Source organism: Phoxinus phoxinus, assembly GCF_949152265.1.
Source record: "Phoxinus phoxinus genome assembly, chromosome: 10".
Taxonomy (NCBI): domain Eukaryota; kingdom Metazoa; phylum Chordata; class Actinopteri; order Cypriniformes; family Leuciscidae; genus Phoxinus; species Phoxinus phoxinus.
The window spans coordinates 10,931,306-10,951,729 of NC_136885.1; the positions used below are offsets into that span (position 1 = coordinate 10,931,306).

Here is a 20,424-nt window from a genome sequence, read left to right on the forward strand (position 1 = left end):
AGGAAGTCAGATATTTTGGTTTGAATGTGGTTTTGTCTCTCTCTGACAGAGTTCCCCCTGCCATTCTCTCTGTGTGTGTGTGTGTGTGTGTGTGTGGGGAGGGAGGGAGGGAGGGCACACACACAGACAGCCCCCCCCTTTTCTGTGTGTGTTTGGAGGGGAGCAGAAAGACTCACACTGATGCAAGCTCTAAAGCAGACTTCTTCTCGACAGTCAAAGCGGGGTTACGTTATTGCCCGTCGTGCACAGGAACCCGAAAGGCAACGGGGTGGCGGCTTTTTATATATATATATATATATATATATATATATATATATATATATATATATAAATATAGCTGCAAGCAGCGATTACGGGCCCAAGCCGGTGGCAGCGCCAGCCCGGTGCCTTTATTATTTTCCGCATTTAATCGCATTTTTGAGGGCCTAAACATGCACGAAAACTCACGAAAATTTGCACACGCATCAGAACTGGCGAAAATTGACATCTGATATGCGTTTCAGAATTGGGCGGGATAAAATGGCTCGATAGCGCCACCTATAAAGGTTCAACGGAGTGCGCCTCCCGCTACGTTTCACGTATGTGTACGAAATTCGGTACATACATGTAATGACCCAATACCTACAAAAAAGTCTCTTGGAGCATAGCCTTAAACACAACAGGAAGTCAGCCATTTTGAACTTCCTCTCTGATTTTTGTGCAGTTTTTGCCATTTTCAGGCCTCGTACTTTAACGAACTCCTCCTACAGTTTTAATCTGATCATCTTCAAATTTGGTAAGTGTAATCTTAAGGCCTTTGCAACGTTAAATTGCGAAGATCTAGAGTTTTCGTCGAAGGGCGTGTCCTCGGCGGCCTGACAAATTTTGATGTTTTGCCATGAAACAGGAAGTTGCTGTAACTCAGGCAAACAATGTCCAATCTGCCCCAAACTTCACACGGTTGATAAGAGTTCTGTCCTGAACACATGACCATGCTCAAATTCAGTTACAGTCATAGCGCCACCTGCTGGCAACAGGAAGTGACATGTTTAACACTGTTTTGGACTCCTAATAACATATAAAAAATTGCCAGCAAGTGCTTAACATGTTAACAACATACTAGAAACATGCTAAAACATGCTAGCAAACATTAGCTAAGTGCTAAAGCATGCTATTACTGCAATTAAATAGGAATTTGCTGTAACTCAGCATTGATTGTCCAATCTGCCCCAAACTTCACACGTTTGATAAGCGTTCTGTCCTGAACACATGACCATGCTCAAATTCAGTTACAGTCATAGCGCCACCTGCTGGCAACAGGAAGTGACATGTTTAACACTGTTTTGGACTCCTAATAACATACAAAAAAGTGCCAGCAAGTGTTAAACATGTTAACAACATACTAGAAACATGCTAAAACATGCTAGCAAACATTAGCTAGGTGCTAAATCATGCTATTAATGCAATTAAATAGGAATTTGCTGTAACTCAGGCATTGGATTTTTAATCTGCCCCAAACTTCACACGGTTGAATATTCTCATGTTTAACACATTTACATGACACTTTTCAGTTATAGTAATAGCGCCACCTACTGGCAACAGGAAATGGCATGTTTAACACTGTGATGCTGTACTAGCAACATATTAAATATGCCATTGAGTTATAAACATGTTAGAAACCTGTTAAAACATGCTAGCAATTCTTAGCTAAGTGCTAAAGCATGCTAATGCAATGAAAGAGGAAGTTGTTGTTACTAAAGAAGGCAATGTCCAATCTTTCCCAAACTTTACACGTTTGATAAGAGTCCTGTCCTGAACACATCTACATGACACTTTTCAGTTATAGTAATAGCGCCACCTACTGGCAACAGGAAATGACATGTTTAACACTGTGATGCAGTACTAGCAACATATTAAATATGCCATTGAGTTATATACATGTTAGAAACATGTTAAAACATGCTAGCAATTTTTAGCTAAGTGCTAAAGCACGCTAATGCAATGAAACAGGAAGTTGGTATTACTGAAGAAGGCAATGTCCAATCTGCCCCAAACTTCACACGTTTGATAAGAGTCCTGCCCTGAACACATCTAGATGACAATTTTAAGTTAAAGTAATAGCGCCACCTACTGTCGACAGGAAGTGACACGTTTTACACTGTGATGCATTACTAGCGACATATTTAATATGCTATTGAGTTCTAAACATGCTAGAAGCATGCTAAAACATGCTAGCAACACTTATCTGAGTTATAACGCATGCTATTATCCCCATAATCAAGGACATTTTTGTAACTGACTTTGACATACTCCTCCTATTTTTACCTACTTAAATGCACATTGCCCACCGTGCTCTGTCTTTCTAAAGCCACCGGGTGGCGGTGGCACGGGTGCGAGGGCCCTTTCATCGCTGCTTGCAGCTTTAATTGATAATGTTATTATCAATTATCAAAAATCTACATTTTTAATTCAGGGTTCTTTGATGAATAGAAAATTTAAAAGAACATAATTTATCTGAAATAGAAAGCTTTTGTAACATTAAACACTATAGTTAAAAAGTTTGGGGTCATTGAGAATTTTATTTTAATTTTTTTGGGGAAAGAAATAAAACAAATCAATACTTGAATTAAATTAATCAAAAGGTACAGTAAAGACATTTATAATGTTACAAAATATTCTATTTCAAATAAATGCTGTTCTTTTGAACTTTCTATTTATCAAAGAATCCTGAAAAACAAATTGTATACAACTGTCTTCAACATTGATAATATGAATGAATGTTTTTTGAGCATCAAATCCGCATATTAGAATGATTCTGAAAATTCAGCTTTGATCACCGGAATAAAAAATATTAAGATAGGAAACAGTTATTTTACATTGTCATAATATTTAACAATATTACTGTTTGTTTTGTATTTTTAATCAAATAAATGCAGCCCTTGTGAGAAGAAGAGACTTCTTTTAAAAGCATAAAAAATCCTACCGATCCAAAACTTTTGACTGGTACATCTGAGTGCAACACACTATTAAAGAAGAAGAAGAAGAAGGATGGGGACTTAGTTCTATACAATGGTTGTTGATTGGATTTTGAAATGTAGGCATTGCACTCAAAAGAGGAGGCAGATGATTGAGAGCTTACAGGTGCACGGTTTAAGCACACTAAATGACCGGAGAAGTCCCGCATACGTCACCAAAAAGAAGTCAGTTTTCACCAGAAGGTCCAGCTATGATATTTTGGTTAAAAATTATGAGGTCAAAACATTTTTCAAAAATGAAATGATGAATTTCCATTTCATGCTGACTAAAGTTAACATAAACATAGACTCACATAGACATGCACATCAGCCACAACTGCATCAATCAGTGCAACACAGTACATCACAATCTCTCCATTGACACAAATAGACTATGAATTCACTGTAAATAATCATAACATATTGTACAGCCCATTGGACCCATATTCAATATTTTTAGTAATGAACGAGTGCATCAACGAGTTTAATCTTCTCCTGGGGGCACTTGAATTTTTTGAACAGGAGATGGTTAACTAAAACTTACAATGGAGAGTTATCTTCTGAGCCTGTCTAATGAGAGGTTAATTGTATCAACTGGAGAGATGTAATTAACACTGATCTTTTTTTAATGGCAGTTTTTTACAAGGTGTGAAATCTGTGATTGCATCAGTTACTGCAATTATCTGTGACGCATATCTGATTAAACTCTGTAAGACTGACAGACATTCTCAAATAACTAGGGCCATTGATCGATTAAAAATCTAATTGCATCAGCATCTTGTGCCATGAGAGCCATTGTTTTAAGGAGTATTTCAACCCCCCCCCCCCCCCCCCCCCCCACACACACACACACTCACTGACAGCAATCTACACAGCATCATGGCAAATTTGAATTTAACGTACCCCCTACCCTAAACCCAACTGATAGTGTGAACCAAAGTAAACGTGAGATGAAAACACATTTGTTGAAGCAACCATGCCATTTTCTTCATTTTTTGTACGAGGCTTTAGTTCTTTTGTAAAGAGTCGTGATTCATGTTTCATGGCAGTCGTACCCTTTTTTTAATCAATTATCTGCCCCTGTAATCATAATTTGCGTGAAGGTTTTTGGTGTTTTGCTGCCTCTAGTCAGATAGAGGATTTCTGAAATGTATGTATAGGTTTTGCAGAAATGTAGGTAGAGGCTAGCCTGGGAAAACCCAGACCACTTCCGGCAAATTTAGATTTGCTCTGCAAGTGGGTCTGGCAAAGAGCCCATTGAAACCCATTTCCAATCCGCCGAAATCGCGGCACCAATCAGAAACGTTTTACACGATGACGACAGAGCAGAGACGGTGACGCAGATTTTGTACATTACAGACATGGATGCCGCCGTGGAACATCACAACATCACTCGTTCGAATCAGCTATCGCGTCTGTTTCAAGCGATTTAAAATTGTCATTTTGGTTAACACAAACAGAGAATTGCTGAGAGTCTCGAGATGTTTCTCCGTCGCTCTGCATACGTCATGTCATTCATCGCTCTGATTGGTTTTAGATCTTTCCGACGTCCGTTGGTGACGCCCCTGTGGAAATGAATTGTCTATGGAGCTTTGCCAGACCCTTACTCAGTTACAACTGAGAGGGTCTGGGTTTTCCCAGGCTAGGTAGAGGCACATATTTCCAATGAACCTGGGTTGCAACACTGTGTTCATGATATTATTTATTATGCACAGCTGATATTCACATATAACTTTGTGGCACTTTTTTTCGCCTAGGGACAGAGGGACATGCAAGACAGGAAAGGAACATGAGCTGCGATTCTAACTCAGGCTGCCCAAGGCATAACCCTGCTTCATGCTGATGCACTGCACATAAGGCATACAAATGTTTTCACTGTAGAATGTAATTTCTTTTGTAAACAAGAAAACTGATTTACTGTCAAAAATAAATGAGATCTTATTTTTTTTTTACCAGCAATATATCTCATTTTTGATCAAATTTACAAAAGCTATGGCCAGTTCCACAACCCATTGAGCATCGATCAGTATAGGAACACCTACAGACAATCAACAATACAAAAACTTGGTGCCTCTGAGTGTGAAAATCACTGTCAGCATGAAAAGTTTAAAAAGTTTGTGGAAAAAAAAAAAAAACAGGCATGGGAAACTTTGGTCCTGCAGAGGTTTGTTTCATCCCTAATCAAACACATCTACATGTAATTTTCTAACAATCCTGAAGTTTGGTGAGATTTTTATTATGTGTATTTGATTAGGTATAGAGCCAAACTGTGAAGGACAGTGGCCCTCCAGGACCAGAGTCCCCCATCCCTGATCTAACCTGGTAGGACTTGTACTCTTAAGATGACCTGCACAATAGATTGGTTGTAAATAACTATAGGCCTGTAGCCTGTTATTTCTTTTAGGGACTCGTTTTGCCCACAGGACACAAACATGTCGATATCTGAGTAATAAACTGTGGTACTCTTGCCCCTGTACAACAAACCAAGAAGTGAAATATCGCCTGCAAATTTCATTTTTAGGATGATGACTCAAGCTATCAATCATGTATAGAGTGAAGTAGACAGGGAGCTGGCACCCCCCCCGAGGGGCCTCTGTACGAACTGACCTGCACTTTTGTCAAATCAACTTCGATAACTAATGTGTGAAGATAACATACTATTTTGAGTTTCTGTTTATTAAACCATTCTTCTTCATTGTATTAACTCAAATTTTTAATTACAAAGAACTCAAAATTTTAAGGCAACTTGAACTTGGTAACTTCCTTTTTTAAGTTAAACCAACATTTTTTTTTTTTACAGTGTGGGCTTTGAGAAAGTTTTGTTGAACTTTCCCATCTAGCCATGTTTAGTTGATAAATACCGTTTTGAAATAGAATGAATTGGAAATTATATTTAGGGAGAGAATTATCTGGGTCTGGGAGGCAATAATCAGCAAATACACACGGATACATTCTACATGCTTATTTACCATATCAGCCTTCTCGTTGGCTATCTGAAGTTCTTTCTCCTTCACCTCCAGCTCTTTGCTGAGGGCAGCAACAGACTCAGAGGCCTCCTTGAGTTTCTGGAGGCCGGTGTTCATCCTAATAAAACAATACACTTGGATTGAAAGTCTATAAAAGATGGTTGCAGACTCCACATTACTATTTACAGAAAGTCAGAGGGGGAATCCACCATGAATGAATTGCACCTGCTGATAATGCTGTTTATTTGCACGCACTGTTTGAGTTATTTTAGCTCACGGTTCACTAACTATTATGCAAATCAGGAAACAATACAAACACACTCACAAAATCTTTCAGTAGATTGAGGAGGATGCAGATTACTGCAACATGGCATACTTTGCAGGCATTTTACAGTATCACTCCATAGCATCCAATCTATCATTTGCTTTCCATGGTCAATGATACTACAGCAATTATGCAAGGCAAATAATGCTGCGTTTTGAATAAGGTAGAATTTCTAGTTTAATTTGCATAGAAAGGTGCCATGTTTGGACATAAAAGAATAACAAAGACTTTATTCAAATACACAAAGTGCAGCACCATTTCAACACCAGATTTAGCACCTGGTTAAAATAAGATGCAAGTTTTTTAACCGAAAAAGTGCACAAAATCCTTTAGTGAATTCGCCCCTTAGTGTCAGAACATGATAAAATATATAGCTTTTCTATAATCACTATATAATTTTCTATACTGTATTTATTTTCCTTATTAATTTATGCTCTCGTTTTCTAGTTTTGATGATACTGACCTTTCGGCGAGAGTCTGAACCTCTGAGTGCTTCTCTTTGTAGATGGTCTTGTAGTCGTGGATAAAGGACAGGTAGGATTTGGGTGTGACATGTGTTGAGCGCCGGTACCGCTGAAAATAATCTGCACACTTTTCTGCCACCCCATCCTGAAAAGAGCCCATGCACTGAACCACTTCCCCCTTCACCTCAGAAGTGCAGTCTATGTCATACCTGGACAGGAAGTGTTCTGACACTGAGGAACAAATAAACAAAACGTTGTATTATTTCTTTGCACAATACACATATAAGCTGTTTATCTAGCTGTAGACAGTCACAATCATTTTGCAACAACTGATTGCTGTGATGCTTTTCTTGATTGTCTTTCAATACATTTAAATTATTGCTACGATACGAGCTGTTCTCCAAAATATGATTGGTATTGTTTAACAGTGTGTGCTATTCCTAAATTACTTGTTTTGTGTCTGCGTTCAAAGTAGACACACATTTACTTGGACAATAAATCATGGTGGTTATTTTCAGATTATAAGCATTATAAGACCTTAGTTTCAGGATTGATTATTTTTTACAGGTAATCTTGTCTGGGGTGGTCAACCTCAGCGGCTAGACCTTGTTAAAAATGCTGGGTCTCCATTGTCAGACATTCACAAAAAGGGCATTATTTTGTCATAAATGCTTCAATAGTGCAGATTTTTAAAGGAACCGTATGTAAGATTGTGGCCAAAACTGGTGCTGCAATCACTTTCAAATTACTATAGAGCGGTGTATCCCCTCCCCCTCCCCCCTGACTCGAGGTTGCCAGATAGGCTGCAGGATCCAGCAGGAACGTAGGCTGCTACAAGGAGCTTCCAATGGCAAGACTAGAGCAGAGCTGGGAACCCGGATGCCGAAACACTACTGACGTTGTGATTGGTAGATAGGTGGAGGGTGGCGCATCAGGCCAAAACACAACATGACAACATCAACATCAGTTGAGGGCTGCAACTTCACTTTTAAATGACAATATCATGGCCGGACTACTGTTGTCAGTGATATAAGTATTTGAAATGAACATGATTTCTTACTTCTACTGACATATCAGGGCCATTTTATGATTATTTGAAATACATTTCTTACACACGGTTCCTTTAAAAGCTCCTAATGAGTGAAACAGACTTTTTCTCACTTTTTTTTCCTTGCTGCAAGAAGTTTTAATATAGAACAGTTTAATATTAAACAGTTCAATTCTCTCTAAAAAAAAAAGTCTCTGGAACTGAGTACACATGAAGCAAAGGGGAAAAACTATTTGGGCCAAAACTATTTGGAACAGTGGGGAACATATTGGTACTGTAGTTCGTCAATCCAATCCATCTATGTACTGTAGACTCCATTTTAGTTTTTGTGTGATTCAGCACAAAATGTGCTGCATTCCCTCATAGACATGAGATATTTTTGATTAGGGCATCAGAATCAGCACCAGATTTTAGGGTTCCTCCTGGGTATATTGGACCTCATTGGGTCTGCCATTTCAAATGACTGACCTGCGATCAGAGCATCTTTGGGCCAGCGGCTAAACCAGTCCATGGTGCATCCTGAAATAAGAGCAGGAAACTTCAAAGCTCGATTACGGAACCTCTCCCCAACTGGAGAGAAGCACAGAACCACATGAAGATTCTGTCTCACTCGGCTCATAAAATAATCATGTAGGTTTTCATTCGTGGGTGGTCGCCGTGGAAACTCTCGCTTCATGACTGGAATGAGGTCACTGATAATCTCGTCAATCTCATCTCGAGCAAACAGATTGGACACCTGTGGCAGAGAGAATATTTCACACCTCATTAGATTAAACCTAGAATTGGTTTCACAGGGAATTTACGCCAAATGTACAATCATGACATAATGACACACCTGAGGGGACAAAATTACTCCTTCAAGGAAGGGAAGACGTTTTACGTTTTAGTCATTCTCTGAATAACTTAAGGGATAGTTCACCCAAAAATACAAATTTCAGTTATCGTTTATTCATACTCGTAGCATTCCAAACCTGTGACTTTATTTCTTGGACCACGAAAGGAGACATTCTAAAGACTGCACTTTTTTTACAATAAAAGCATGTTGCTTATTTTCTGGTTTGATGTCAATGATGATAGTAAATTGATCACTGTAAGTCAAGTGTTTTATTTGTATGCCATCCGAGGGGAGGGCTCTCAGCGCGGAATTTGGCCCAAACCCAGATTACTCCCCCGATCCTTGACTGAAATGGGAACAAGCCAAGAGTGGGGTGTTGGGGTTATGGAGGTATGCTACAAAACTGTCACTGGACAAAGGTGAGGGACAGTTATATATAGAGGCCTCTCTTACGTTGGATTGCATGAGCATGCTCTTCCCGAATAAGCTTTATTTAGAAAAACAATAACTAATCATAGAATGCTTCAAGGGGCGGTTTTGTGTGTTGATTTTTTTTTTTTTTTTTTTTTTGTCAATGTACTTGTTGGATTGGTGACCAAGGAATAATGAAGGAATACTGAAGGCCAAGGAATAATGAAGTATTTTCTTTTTTTCTTTTTCTTATTTTAGACCATGTTACTTTGTTTTACATTTACAGAAACACCAAAACGTATTTATTTTTAGGCTTAAATTACATTTTGAATCCCAGATTTTCAATGTAGTCTGATACTCCTCCACTCTACAAGACAATGCTATTTTATTAGAACAGTCTACAACAGTCTGTCAGAAGGACTACAAATTGATTAGTGCATGACTGGAACCAGGCAATATTTCACTTAAAGGACAAGTTCGGTATTTTACACTTAAAGCCCTGTTTTCAGATCGTTTCTGATGAAATAGAACGGTTAAGATTAAAGTTTGGACACATGCTGCTGGCCTGAGAATTTTCGGTTTCTGTGATAGCGATCTGAAAACAGGGCTTTAAGTGTAAAATACCGAACTTGTCCTTTAAGTTTGGCCACACAGTCCTCCTGCTGTATGACAGAGTGCCACACTCTTAGTCTCACAAAAATACAGCAATAACCATGACATAAAAATGTTGGAGTCTGTCTAGTCATGTCTCTTAAAGACTTACAGTATCTTGCTTTTTCTGCTCTCTTTTCAGAATCTTGGATAATAACTTGCTCTAAACTCCATTTGTTATTTCATCGGTCTTTCACATTGACATCATAGTCTCGCCGCATCAGTTTTCAAACTAAACCCTGAAATCCTCAGTGTAACTAAGGGCTTGTGTGTTTCATTAATATTCTGGAGCAGAGCTCTTGAGTGCTCTTCTCCTCTGCAGTCAATTCTCTTTATGTACTTAACAGCATGATTAATGAAATAACAACCTTCACCAAATCTGGCTGACCAAAAACCTTTCTAAGACTTTATGACAGCTTTAAAACCCCCAAGAGGTGCACCCTGCGGTTGAATTCAACCCCTTTATTTATTCAGGGATAGTGAGAAAGACACATTGGAGCATAGTGTTAATTAAACACATTCAGTAATTTGTAAAGCTCTTTATTCTTCCTAGTGCGTATTCTCTTACTGTCTACCATGTGGCTACCTACTCTTCTCTCTTTCTTACAGGTCTAAATGGAATCTTTTCCCACAGTTCTCTGCAGATTTTCACAGAATTTATTTTCAATACATTACACACATTTCTTACCCATTGCGTTTTTGAAAATTAAATATTATGCAAATTCAATTTAGCTTTTAGCTACCATATACATACATATCTTAAAATATGTCAGTGCCATTGTTTTGTCTCAAGATGCACGCCAGTAATGTTTGTTTCTAAGGCACGTTCATATAAAAGCTTCTTAAATGTCCCAATTTAACTTTGGCCTATACTCCTGGCTTAATCTAAGTATTGTCTGTGAAACCGGGCACATATGTTCTCAAGTTTACTTTGTAATGCGCAAAAAGTATTAATGTTAAAATTATGCATGATAAGTTCTGTTTATACATGATTTTTTTGTTGTTGTTTTTCCTTCATGGTTTTTGATTAATTGAATCCAATTAGGGTCAAATTGATCCGGAACGTAATGATCGTACCCAGAATTTTAACATTATACGAGGTGGAAATGCTTCATGCCTTGTAGGAAAATTGTAGAAAATTATTGTAAAACTAAGTTATTAACTAATTGTTTTGGCACAAGAAACCTCAACGTTGATTAGTAAGTGGATTTAAAATGCTAAAACGTATATAGTCTCAGTCCTAATCAACTTTTAAGGGACAGTTCACCCAAGACTGAAAATTCTGCCATCATTTACTCACCCTCATGTAATTTCAAATCTTCGAAACACAAATTAGATTTTTTTTTTAAAGACATCTGAGAGCACTGAAAATCCAGGTAAACAAAGTTCAAAAGGTTATAAAAAATCATCTATATGAACCCAGTGGATTAATCCAAGTCCCTATGAAGAGATATGATCGCTTTATATGATGAAGAGATTTCATTTAGGCTTTTATTTACATCTAAACAATGCTCTGCACACGTACAGCGCATCACATATGGTAAAAAGGAAGCTCAAACTTGTATCCTGTGGGTTTGGAACAACATGGTGGTGAGTAAATGAGGACAGAAATATCCTTGAAAAAGTTTACTGAAGTGCCCTGTCTCTTTCAATTATATAATCTAAATGAACAGTTTGTCTATCCAACACATCCCCCTGTCTTCAGCTCTGCAGAAGCGCAGTGCTTTGCCCTGAGGTGCGGTCATGTTAACGCAACACTTCCCCAGCGCTACTCTGTTGGTTTCAGTGTGATGCATGGATTCCACGACAAGTGAGTTCAGCCACTGCTATTTGGCAGGTGTCACATTGCATGATGCATAGCTGCTATTTTTTCCCCCTTTGACAAACCCATCTGTCTCTCTAATATGAAGTAATGCATCCCTGTGCCTTACAGATCCCATTTATTTGTGTGTCATTACCACACAGAATGAGCTCTGCAATTTGTCAGAGGACAGGGCAACATGCTCCCTTTGTTTATTTTCATTACAGCACCTCGGGAAATCTGACTTATTTGCAGTGACATAAAGGTTGAGTTATAGGGGGCATACGTTGTAACCTAGGGAACACATGTAGTTTGGCTTATTTTACTGTGTGTTGTAAATACATCATGGAACAAACGGCTCAGAAATGGATGCTGTGGGGCTTGTGGGGAAGGGTGTTTCTATAAGCATGATGTCAGAACGGTTCTCTGACCTCTCCTGATGAAAGGACGTTGTTCATGTACTCCAGGAAGGATTCCTCCTTGATCTCATTGTCAGTGAAAATAAAGCTGATGCCTTTGCCCTGTTGTCCGGCAGTTCTGTACAGGCCCTTCAGGTCCTCCATCAGGTTGGGGGTGTTGTAGGAACTACAGAAAACACAAGTTTAAGCAAATCAGCGGTCATTATTCCTCTGGGTTTCCCAAACCGAGGTTCGCAAACCCCAGGGAGTTTGTGATTTGATACAAATCTAAAATAGAACACTTAATATATTTTATTAGAACACTTAAAATATTTTATTTGTTTGCCTGCAAATCAACATTAAAGAACCATGAACATACAAATGTGTTGTTAAATTATCACTTAAATTCTAAAGATGTATTATAAACTCAAACTGAGTGAATCATAGTCATATATCCTATAATATTGCTATAAAGCCTAGCTCATCCTCAATTTTAGATTCGATTGCACTTTTCTTCTTGGCATTCTTTCTGGCCTATAACTGTGTTAATTTTTCTAAACACATTAACAAATCAAAATGCTACTGTTCATGAATAAATACAATTATTAGTACAATTCGTATATTATGCTTTCAATGTCCTCTGGAAATGCCCTTTTAATTGCAAAAATATTCTCTATAGCGAGAAAATAATCAAAACTGTTATGTTGCCATTTCGCAACACTGTACCAAAGAGAGTTGTGGAATTGGGTGTGAAAAGACTGCCTCGATACAGAGAATTGCGAGCAGCTTGTGTTTTGAAGGCAATAAGGTAAAATCCGTCTGTTTTCTCTGGAGACTCTCACAAGTTTGAGATCAACACCAGATTCATTCATATTATTATCAAATATAAGCTGCAATGAAAATCTCCAAATACGAGTCAAACTGCCAAAGGCTTGCTGCTGTCATCAAACAGCAAACGAAGAGGAGCACTGTGGAATTACAGGTGGCTACAGGCAAAACCTTCCATTCCTCAGAAAACGATTCCCTCCAAATCCCCAGAGTCAAAAATAAGCCAATATATAAAAAGATTCACTTGACAGATGGCTCCCTGTCTTTCTGCAAGACTTTAACGATTAGCAGGTATTTCCAGTTTCAATTTTAGTACTGAATTATCAATTGCATTGGAAGACAAGGGTCTGAATTGAAAATGTCCAGTCTCATTGTCTGAATCAGACTGAACAGTTGATTGGATATGGGATCTTTCCTCTTTATAGTCTGGAATAGCAGAGCTAAATTGAAAAGGGGAGGCCAGAACACTCTTATACACAGATACCATCTACTGGAGTACGACTAAACTGCATTACACAATAAAATGTGCTTTATGACTTTTGACATTTACATAAAGGAAAACAAAAGCACTGCTATTACAGTGACACATGTTTATTACAGTGCTATACACGTGTTATTAACTAAGTTATTACTATGTAATTTAAAAAGTTCCATTGTAAAGACCATCTGTGATGATGTAGAAATTAAAGTTTAAGGAAAATTTTACATTATCTAGTACTCAAACAATAGGACACGGATTCAATTGCATCCGTCTCCCTGAAGGGGAAAAGTGAATTCGAATAAAGAGGCTATGAATGATTGAGTATGTGAAGGTGACTCACCGAGTGAGTGTAATCTGAAAAGTCTTGTAGCCAGCGATAAAAGACGCTAGTCTTGTCAGACTTTGTTTTCCAGAACCCCCTACACCGACCAGGAGGGCATTTCCCCGAGGGGTCCTGATGATCCGAGAAATCTGGGGAGTGTAAGAGAGAGGAAAGACAGATGCCACCTCATTACCATGCAAAACGTTTACACACACTTGCATAAAGAAACTCAGGGCACTTGCTTGTACTCTAAAGTACGACATGTCTGGCTCCTGTAATCAGCAGCGAAAGTGAACTGGAATAATCATAATTTCTTGAGAGCACTATATTTCTCTTTCATGATAGAAGGATGCTTATAGCCTATAGCAAGGTTATTCTTTTCAACAGACACAGATGAATTATTGAAATCGGTGTTGAGCCCTGAAAATGTTCTCATGATAACAAGGGCAGGATTACCAAACTGGCCAGGGGTTGGTCCTGATGATAACATGCTGTCAATACAAAGATACAAGAAACATTAGTGTAGTATGATATTCTATGTACCTTAACCAGATGAATCATGGCATCCCTGAAGAAAACCATATCCATGCCAGCTCCTCTGATGCTCTCATTGTAATGACTCAAAAACATGTTCAGCCTCTCCATTAGACTATCAAAAGATTTGATAGGCTCGTATACTTTTGGCATATCGAAATCAGTTTCCTCTGGCTCCTCACCTGTTCAGATATAAAAACAACTCATAAATCCTAGATTTCATTCCAATTCAGATGAGAAACTACCAATCAACTATCTATTACACAATATGTGGGCAGGTCCTTTATAGGTATGTTCAAAGTAACTTTAAGGATGGTCAGTTAATTTGGTGACCATCTTGGTTACGGCCAAGGGCAGTTTTTTGCTTTGTTTTTTACTGATGTCACCATACAACAAATTTCAAACAAAACAAAAGTGTAACAGACTTCTAACATGACAAGAAGATTTTAGCGATTTACTTTTTATTTATTGTGTACCGGTAATTATTTTTGGATTTTCATTTGTTCCTGATCATTACCTGTGGCCTCAGGTGCATCTCTGAGAAAGTCCACAAAGTAGGAATCCACCCCAAGATCCACAACTACTCGTTCATCTTCCCCAAGCTCTTCTTCCACCAGCTTGGCCAGTGTGTAGTCAAACCAGGCCACATCCTCTGGGGCAGTGAACCGGTCAGCAATAACACGTTTGCATTCATGCTTCCAGAGCCGTAGTAATACCTGGGCCAATATTTCACACAAAATTTTGAGTAATGTGTAGGGTATTATTTGAATAACACTGGAACCAAAATGCTTTTCTTGGCATTTGTTTCCATTTGATAGTTCTTGAATGTCTGTATTCTTACTCTATTCATACTAAAGTACTGACAGTGTTTCTGCTTCTGACTTTTTAAAAGAACAATGGCTCTCATTCATTAATAATAGCATGGACTATTTAGTATATGTAGGCACAGGAGAACTTCTCACAAAAAAATCTCTGCCTAATTCACAACACATGAATTTGTTCTGAATCTCGTTCTAATATCAGTGAATTTGGAGTATTCTAAATGAGTGGCGGTGTGCACAAGGTTAGTCGTTTGCATAAAACATGCCCAAGCCATCTCCATATAAGGCTTTCCACACCATCTTTCTTTTATGGCCTTTCGTCACTCTCATCAAACATGTGGCTCTCCACAGACGCGCTCTTACTAGATCCTCGAGTAATGCCATCATTCTAAAAACCAAACGCTCATTGGATTGCGAAATGTCGTGTTTTGGGTTGTGTGAGAAATACACGCCTTCACGAGTGGATCGGGATAGGATTTTCAGCTATTCACAACTTAAATTCTGCACTCACAACTATTGTATCCCGCCAGAGAGGACTGCGACAGCAACACATTGTCATTTGGACTTTTGGTACCGATTTTGACATTTTTGTAATAAATAAATAATTCTGATTACACTTGTCTGTCAGTTGTGTTAATAATTACTCACCCTCATATCTTTCCAAAGCCATAAGACAAATTAAGATATTTTTTTATGAAATCCGAGAGCTCTCTGACCCCTCCATAGACAGCAATTTAATACAATTATTTTGTTCCTTTGACTACAAGGATGTTAAACTCTAGTGCAAAGGACACGATTGCATGATTATTATTGATATGGGTATCTTGTTATGCAGTTTCACCTGTATTGCCCCCCCCCCCCAAAAAAAAAAAATCCCTTAAAGAGACAAATAAAGTATTAAGTAAGTAAATGAGTTCTCACTGAAGTGTCGTGGCCTAAAGCTGCACTTGAACACACTGAGGGAACTACAGCCCGACTGTCAGCTAGAATGCGCGTTCCACGCATGCGTGTAAATGTGACAACTGTCTATTTCTGCAGATATATTCGTCTATATTCGTCATGCAAAAAGTGAAACCGACGCTGCAGGCTGCAGATACACAAACCATAAACAAAGCAGTGCGTGCTTACCGTTTTGATTATCAATCCTGCTAAACACTTTCTTTATTCCACTCCGCTCATGTTGATATTGAAATATTCACCAAGGAACATTCAGGTAAGATGACGTAACATTAGAACATTCTTCTATCTGTACCGTTTTGACTTCTTTGCTCGTTGTTTTGCATTATTATCGTGCACTGACTCATTCAGTAAGCTGAACAGCCAATCAGAGTTCCCTCTTTCCACGACGGCCCGACGTCGATTCAACATGTCAAATCGGCCAAAATAAAGTAGACGAGGACCAATTTCAGCCGACGGTGCGGAACACACTGAGGAAACTTAGTCGGCCGACACACAAAAACTCCCCGACGGCTGACCGTCGGCTTGGTGTATTCCAGGCTTAGGCCAGAGCACTGACTTCTAGTGTTGGTTGAGTAATATGCCTGTTGCCCTGAAATGTTTCGCCGGCAGGAGATAACCAAACATAATTCTCCAATACCCTCCTCGGAGGGAGTGAGCCACCCAGTTCCGCCACATTGTTGGGTAGAGACTGGACCACACTCACTGGAATCAGGAGCACCCTGAAGCACCAGAGGTGGCAGAAAAGTTCATTTTCATATAGACATTTAGCTTTTCCTCTAGCTATTCACTATTTAATTCCTCAGAATCAAATGCAGCCAAAGACCAACCAGACAAATAAACACGGTCTGGATGAAAGGTTGAATATAGTATATTAATGCAGGCATCTAACTTCTCAGAGTTAGATAAGTATTTATCATTTAATTACTTAAAATTAAATGAAGCCAAGACCAACCAAACAAGTAAGCACAGTCTGGATGATAGGCTGAATTCTATATTAGAATAGTTCAATATACAAATAAAAAAATATTTGTTGCAAACACACATAGATCGCCAGATCACACACTAGCTATTGGTTGAGAGGATACAGAGTTATGAAGCCAATCAGTATATATGGGGATGATGAGGAGGCCATGATGATGGATAGAAGCCAATGGGCAAACTTGGCCAGGATGCCGAGGTTAGACCCCTACTCTTTTTCGAAGAACATCCTGGGATTTTTGTGACGACAGAGAGTCAGGACCTCAGTTTAAAATCTCATCCGAAGGACGGGTTGGATGGATGGATGGATGTAATGGATGGGTGGATGGATAAGAATAATTATAGATGGATGGATGGATGGATGGATGGATGAATGAATGGAAGGCAATCAAAGTCATTAAATTTTTTACAATTTTCATCCCTAGATGCATGTAAACATGGTTAATATGGTGTAATCATGGATTTCTGGATTTGTTCTGTGTCTAAATAAGATCATAAATGTAGTTCTACTCACATCAGGCAAGTTGATGACCTCTGCAGTCACGCTGAGCATTCCCTGCCAGATACGGGAGAGGTCACGGAGGTTAAAAATGTAGTGAAAGTTGGCGGGAGTGGGCAGCATTTTAACCTTTGTCATTTGCCATAGTCTTCGGGTCAGTGGAACCAGCCTGACCACTGTGTTGCGTACTTCCTCTGAAAATCCCCGACGGGAACAGTAATGGCCTGTGCCTATCACCCCTGCAGCAGAAAACAATATATATTGCAAATGAAAGTGAATGTGAAAGGGTTGATCTACTGTATAGCAGACAGAAAACTCACAAAGGTGAAGGACAGGATGAGCAAATGTGACCTTCCTGAATTATAGAATACTGAGGTGAATAAGAATCACAGTTGTCACAAATGTCAATATTAGGCACATACTGGAGGTGTGTAGGCTAACCTGCATGTGAGCATGATATATCATATCAATAGAAAAAAGATCTGTCAATAAAAAGATCCAGACCTTCAGCCGAGCAGGGAAACGCCCATAGTCAGAATCAATATGCATTTACAGAATCGGTTCTGCTTAAGCAACGCTGTTGACAACCTTGACTAAATTAAATGAGATGTGATAAATAGTTTATCTGAGCCAAGCACGGTCCAGATACTTCCTTTGTGTTTCTGCCTTTCATAATATTTCATAATGCATAATGCATAATTCGATTTGATTCTTTTAAAATATTTCCATGCCATTTGTTGTTTGACTCCTTGTTGAAATAAAAATCTCATTGGATTATTACAATATTTGCAAAAGGAATATTGGGAAATGTGAAATCGATATTAATCACTGGCAAACGAAAGGTGTAAATAAGGTCCATTGTCTATTGGCATGTAGCAATGCATGAAGCAAAGGTCACACAGAAGTCACTTTCAAACCACGCAGCTTTCTGTTGGTCAACACGGTGAATTCGTGTGACCAATTTGAATCCATTGCAATATCTGTGTGGGGAAATATTTAACCCCTCAGAAAAACTAATCTCAACACACGGAAAGATGATAATATCAAAACAGAAACTCACAGTAACGGTGTTCATTCCGACTCGGACAATAATGCCTAGAGTCAGAGAATATGCTGTATGGAGTTGGAACAGGTATAGTTTAGTTTAATAACGGTTATAACCTATGTGTCATTGATTAATAAATAATGAATAAAAAGGGCGGATTGCTCGAAGTGTTGGGCCGGGAGTCGATGTCCTTATTTGGCAGTTCCGCTGCAAATACGGTGACGTTATTGTTCAAAAAAACGTAATAGAGAATAGAAAAATCAGAACAGGTTGCAAAATATGACCAAAACAGAGTATAAAGATATCAACGAAGCACCTGAAGAGACTAATTTCAACTTTTCTGTAATTCTAAACACTCCAAATATACAACAAAATGCATTTAAGGGCTAAAAAAGTGAATTTAGCATGATATGTCCCCTTTAAAACCATGTTCATTCATGTCCTACAGGCCCATAACTAGAATAATGCAAGAACATGGCAGCAAAACACTGCTATATCAGTTTGGCCAGAAATTTTGCAGTGTGCGGAATACTGATAAATAAAGACTCTCTGTGATTGCTTCAAATTGATCTCTCGACTTTTTAGGTTTTGAATCTATGGTAGGCTAGTAAAACAATGGATTATTACTGTTTTGCAAATGGTAGACGACAATACTAACCAAAGATCTTGTCTATGGAGGCATTGGAAGGAAGAGTACAGTTGAAAATAGAAAACTGCCTCTTCAGCCTCTGGGGGACGTCATTTCGTCCCCCTCCAGGGTGGATCATAGCTGCCAAGAACTGGACATCCACAATGTTGGTGAACTCTCCTGGTTTCTCCAGGTTAAAGAAGCCATTTTGCTCCATCAGCTGCCGAACTATTTCATTTGTGACCTTAGAAGAGAGGAAATGGATTCTGTGAATATATTTCCTTGTTCAGACTTTGCAAACAGAGAGTCCACATAGAAATAGTAGATGTTTTAGCACCAAGTGCACCAAAGGAATTATGCAAATAAAGCATATTGATTTATGATCACAGTTTATTAGATCATAATTTGATGAATGACTACTGACATGTCTAAGAGAAAATGCACACACCTGTATCCTTTAAACAAAATAATGTTTACCACTGCTTTGTAAGGTGGGGTTTGGACATACATTTTACAAGGCAAATAATGATGCATTCTGGGAACAATAACCTTAATTCTCACATAAAGGAGGATGTTTGTACTGAAAAGAAAGTACATTTCTTAATTTAAAAAAGTTGATTGTGGGTGGTTATAGCCTTGAAACTGTTTCATGAATGTGCCTGTGTATCTTAGGTCTGAATCTTTACCTCATAAAACAAAATGTACAAACATATAAGTAGTGGTTCTTAAGTCATCATTATATGCAATATCTTACCTGGTCACCCCACTCATTGATCACAGGCATGTTGATGTCGTCAATAAAGATGGACATTTTCTTCCCTGCCGGAGGGCCGTAAGTGGTTCCCATTCGTTTATCTACATAACTCTCCACAGAGCGCTAAACAGTCACAGGCACAGAAACAACCAAATACATGCTGATTACTCACAAACACATCCAGCAACTCATAAATTAAGAAGCTCAGATGAGATTTGGATCAATAACACAACAGTCAATAATGAAGCAGGGAATGTGATGAAACATTAACCAGGCTAAAAAAACTTTAACACCTGAGCCTGGGGATTGCAAAGCACATTGATGCATTCAGTCCCTTATGGGTTTCTTGGTCTAACATTTGCCCAAACAATTTAAAAAACGTGTAAATACAATACAATGGTGTGTATATGAATGTATTTCACACCACCATTCAAAAGTTTGGGGTCAGGTGAGATTTTTTTATGTTTTTGAAATATTTTTTTTTACCAAGGCTTTCACCAAGGCTGCATTTATTTGATCCTTCAGAAATCATTCTAATATGTTGATTGGGTGCTTAGGTGCCATTTAAAATGGTTGTATTATAAATAATATTTTTGTGTAAACTTTGATACTTTTTCTAGATGAATTGATTAAATAGGTTAAAAAAAAACAGCATTTATTTGAAACATAGTTTGTTTTGTAA

At 38.4% G+C, this 20,424-nt stretch overlaps 1 protein-coding gene across 1 annotated transcript in view; it reads right to left on the reverse strand.

The window, feature by feature from the left end:
- Positions 1-20,424, reverse strand: part of dnah5 (dynein, axonemal, heavy chain 5) — a gene marked incomplete at its 5' end in the record, with an annotated part of 152,884 nt that overhangs the window by 58,028 nt on the left and 74,432 nt on the right. Inside the window, 10 exon segments of the mRNA XM_079625837.1 lie at positions 5,963-6,077; positions 6,748-6,979; positions 8,265-8,532; positions 11,926-12,079; positions 13,542-13,672; positions 14,067-14,239; positions 14,575-14,773; positions 17,331-17,554; positions 19,019-19,232; positions 19,743-19,865. Coding sequence (XP_079481963.1) covers positions 5,963-6,077; positions 6,748-6,979; positions 8,265-8,532; positions 11,926-12,079; positions 13,542-13,672; positions 14,067-14,239; positions 14,575-14,773; positions 17,331-17,554; positions 19,019-19,232; positions 19,743-19,865 — 1,833 coding nt within the window.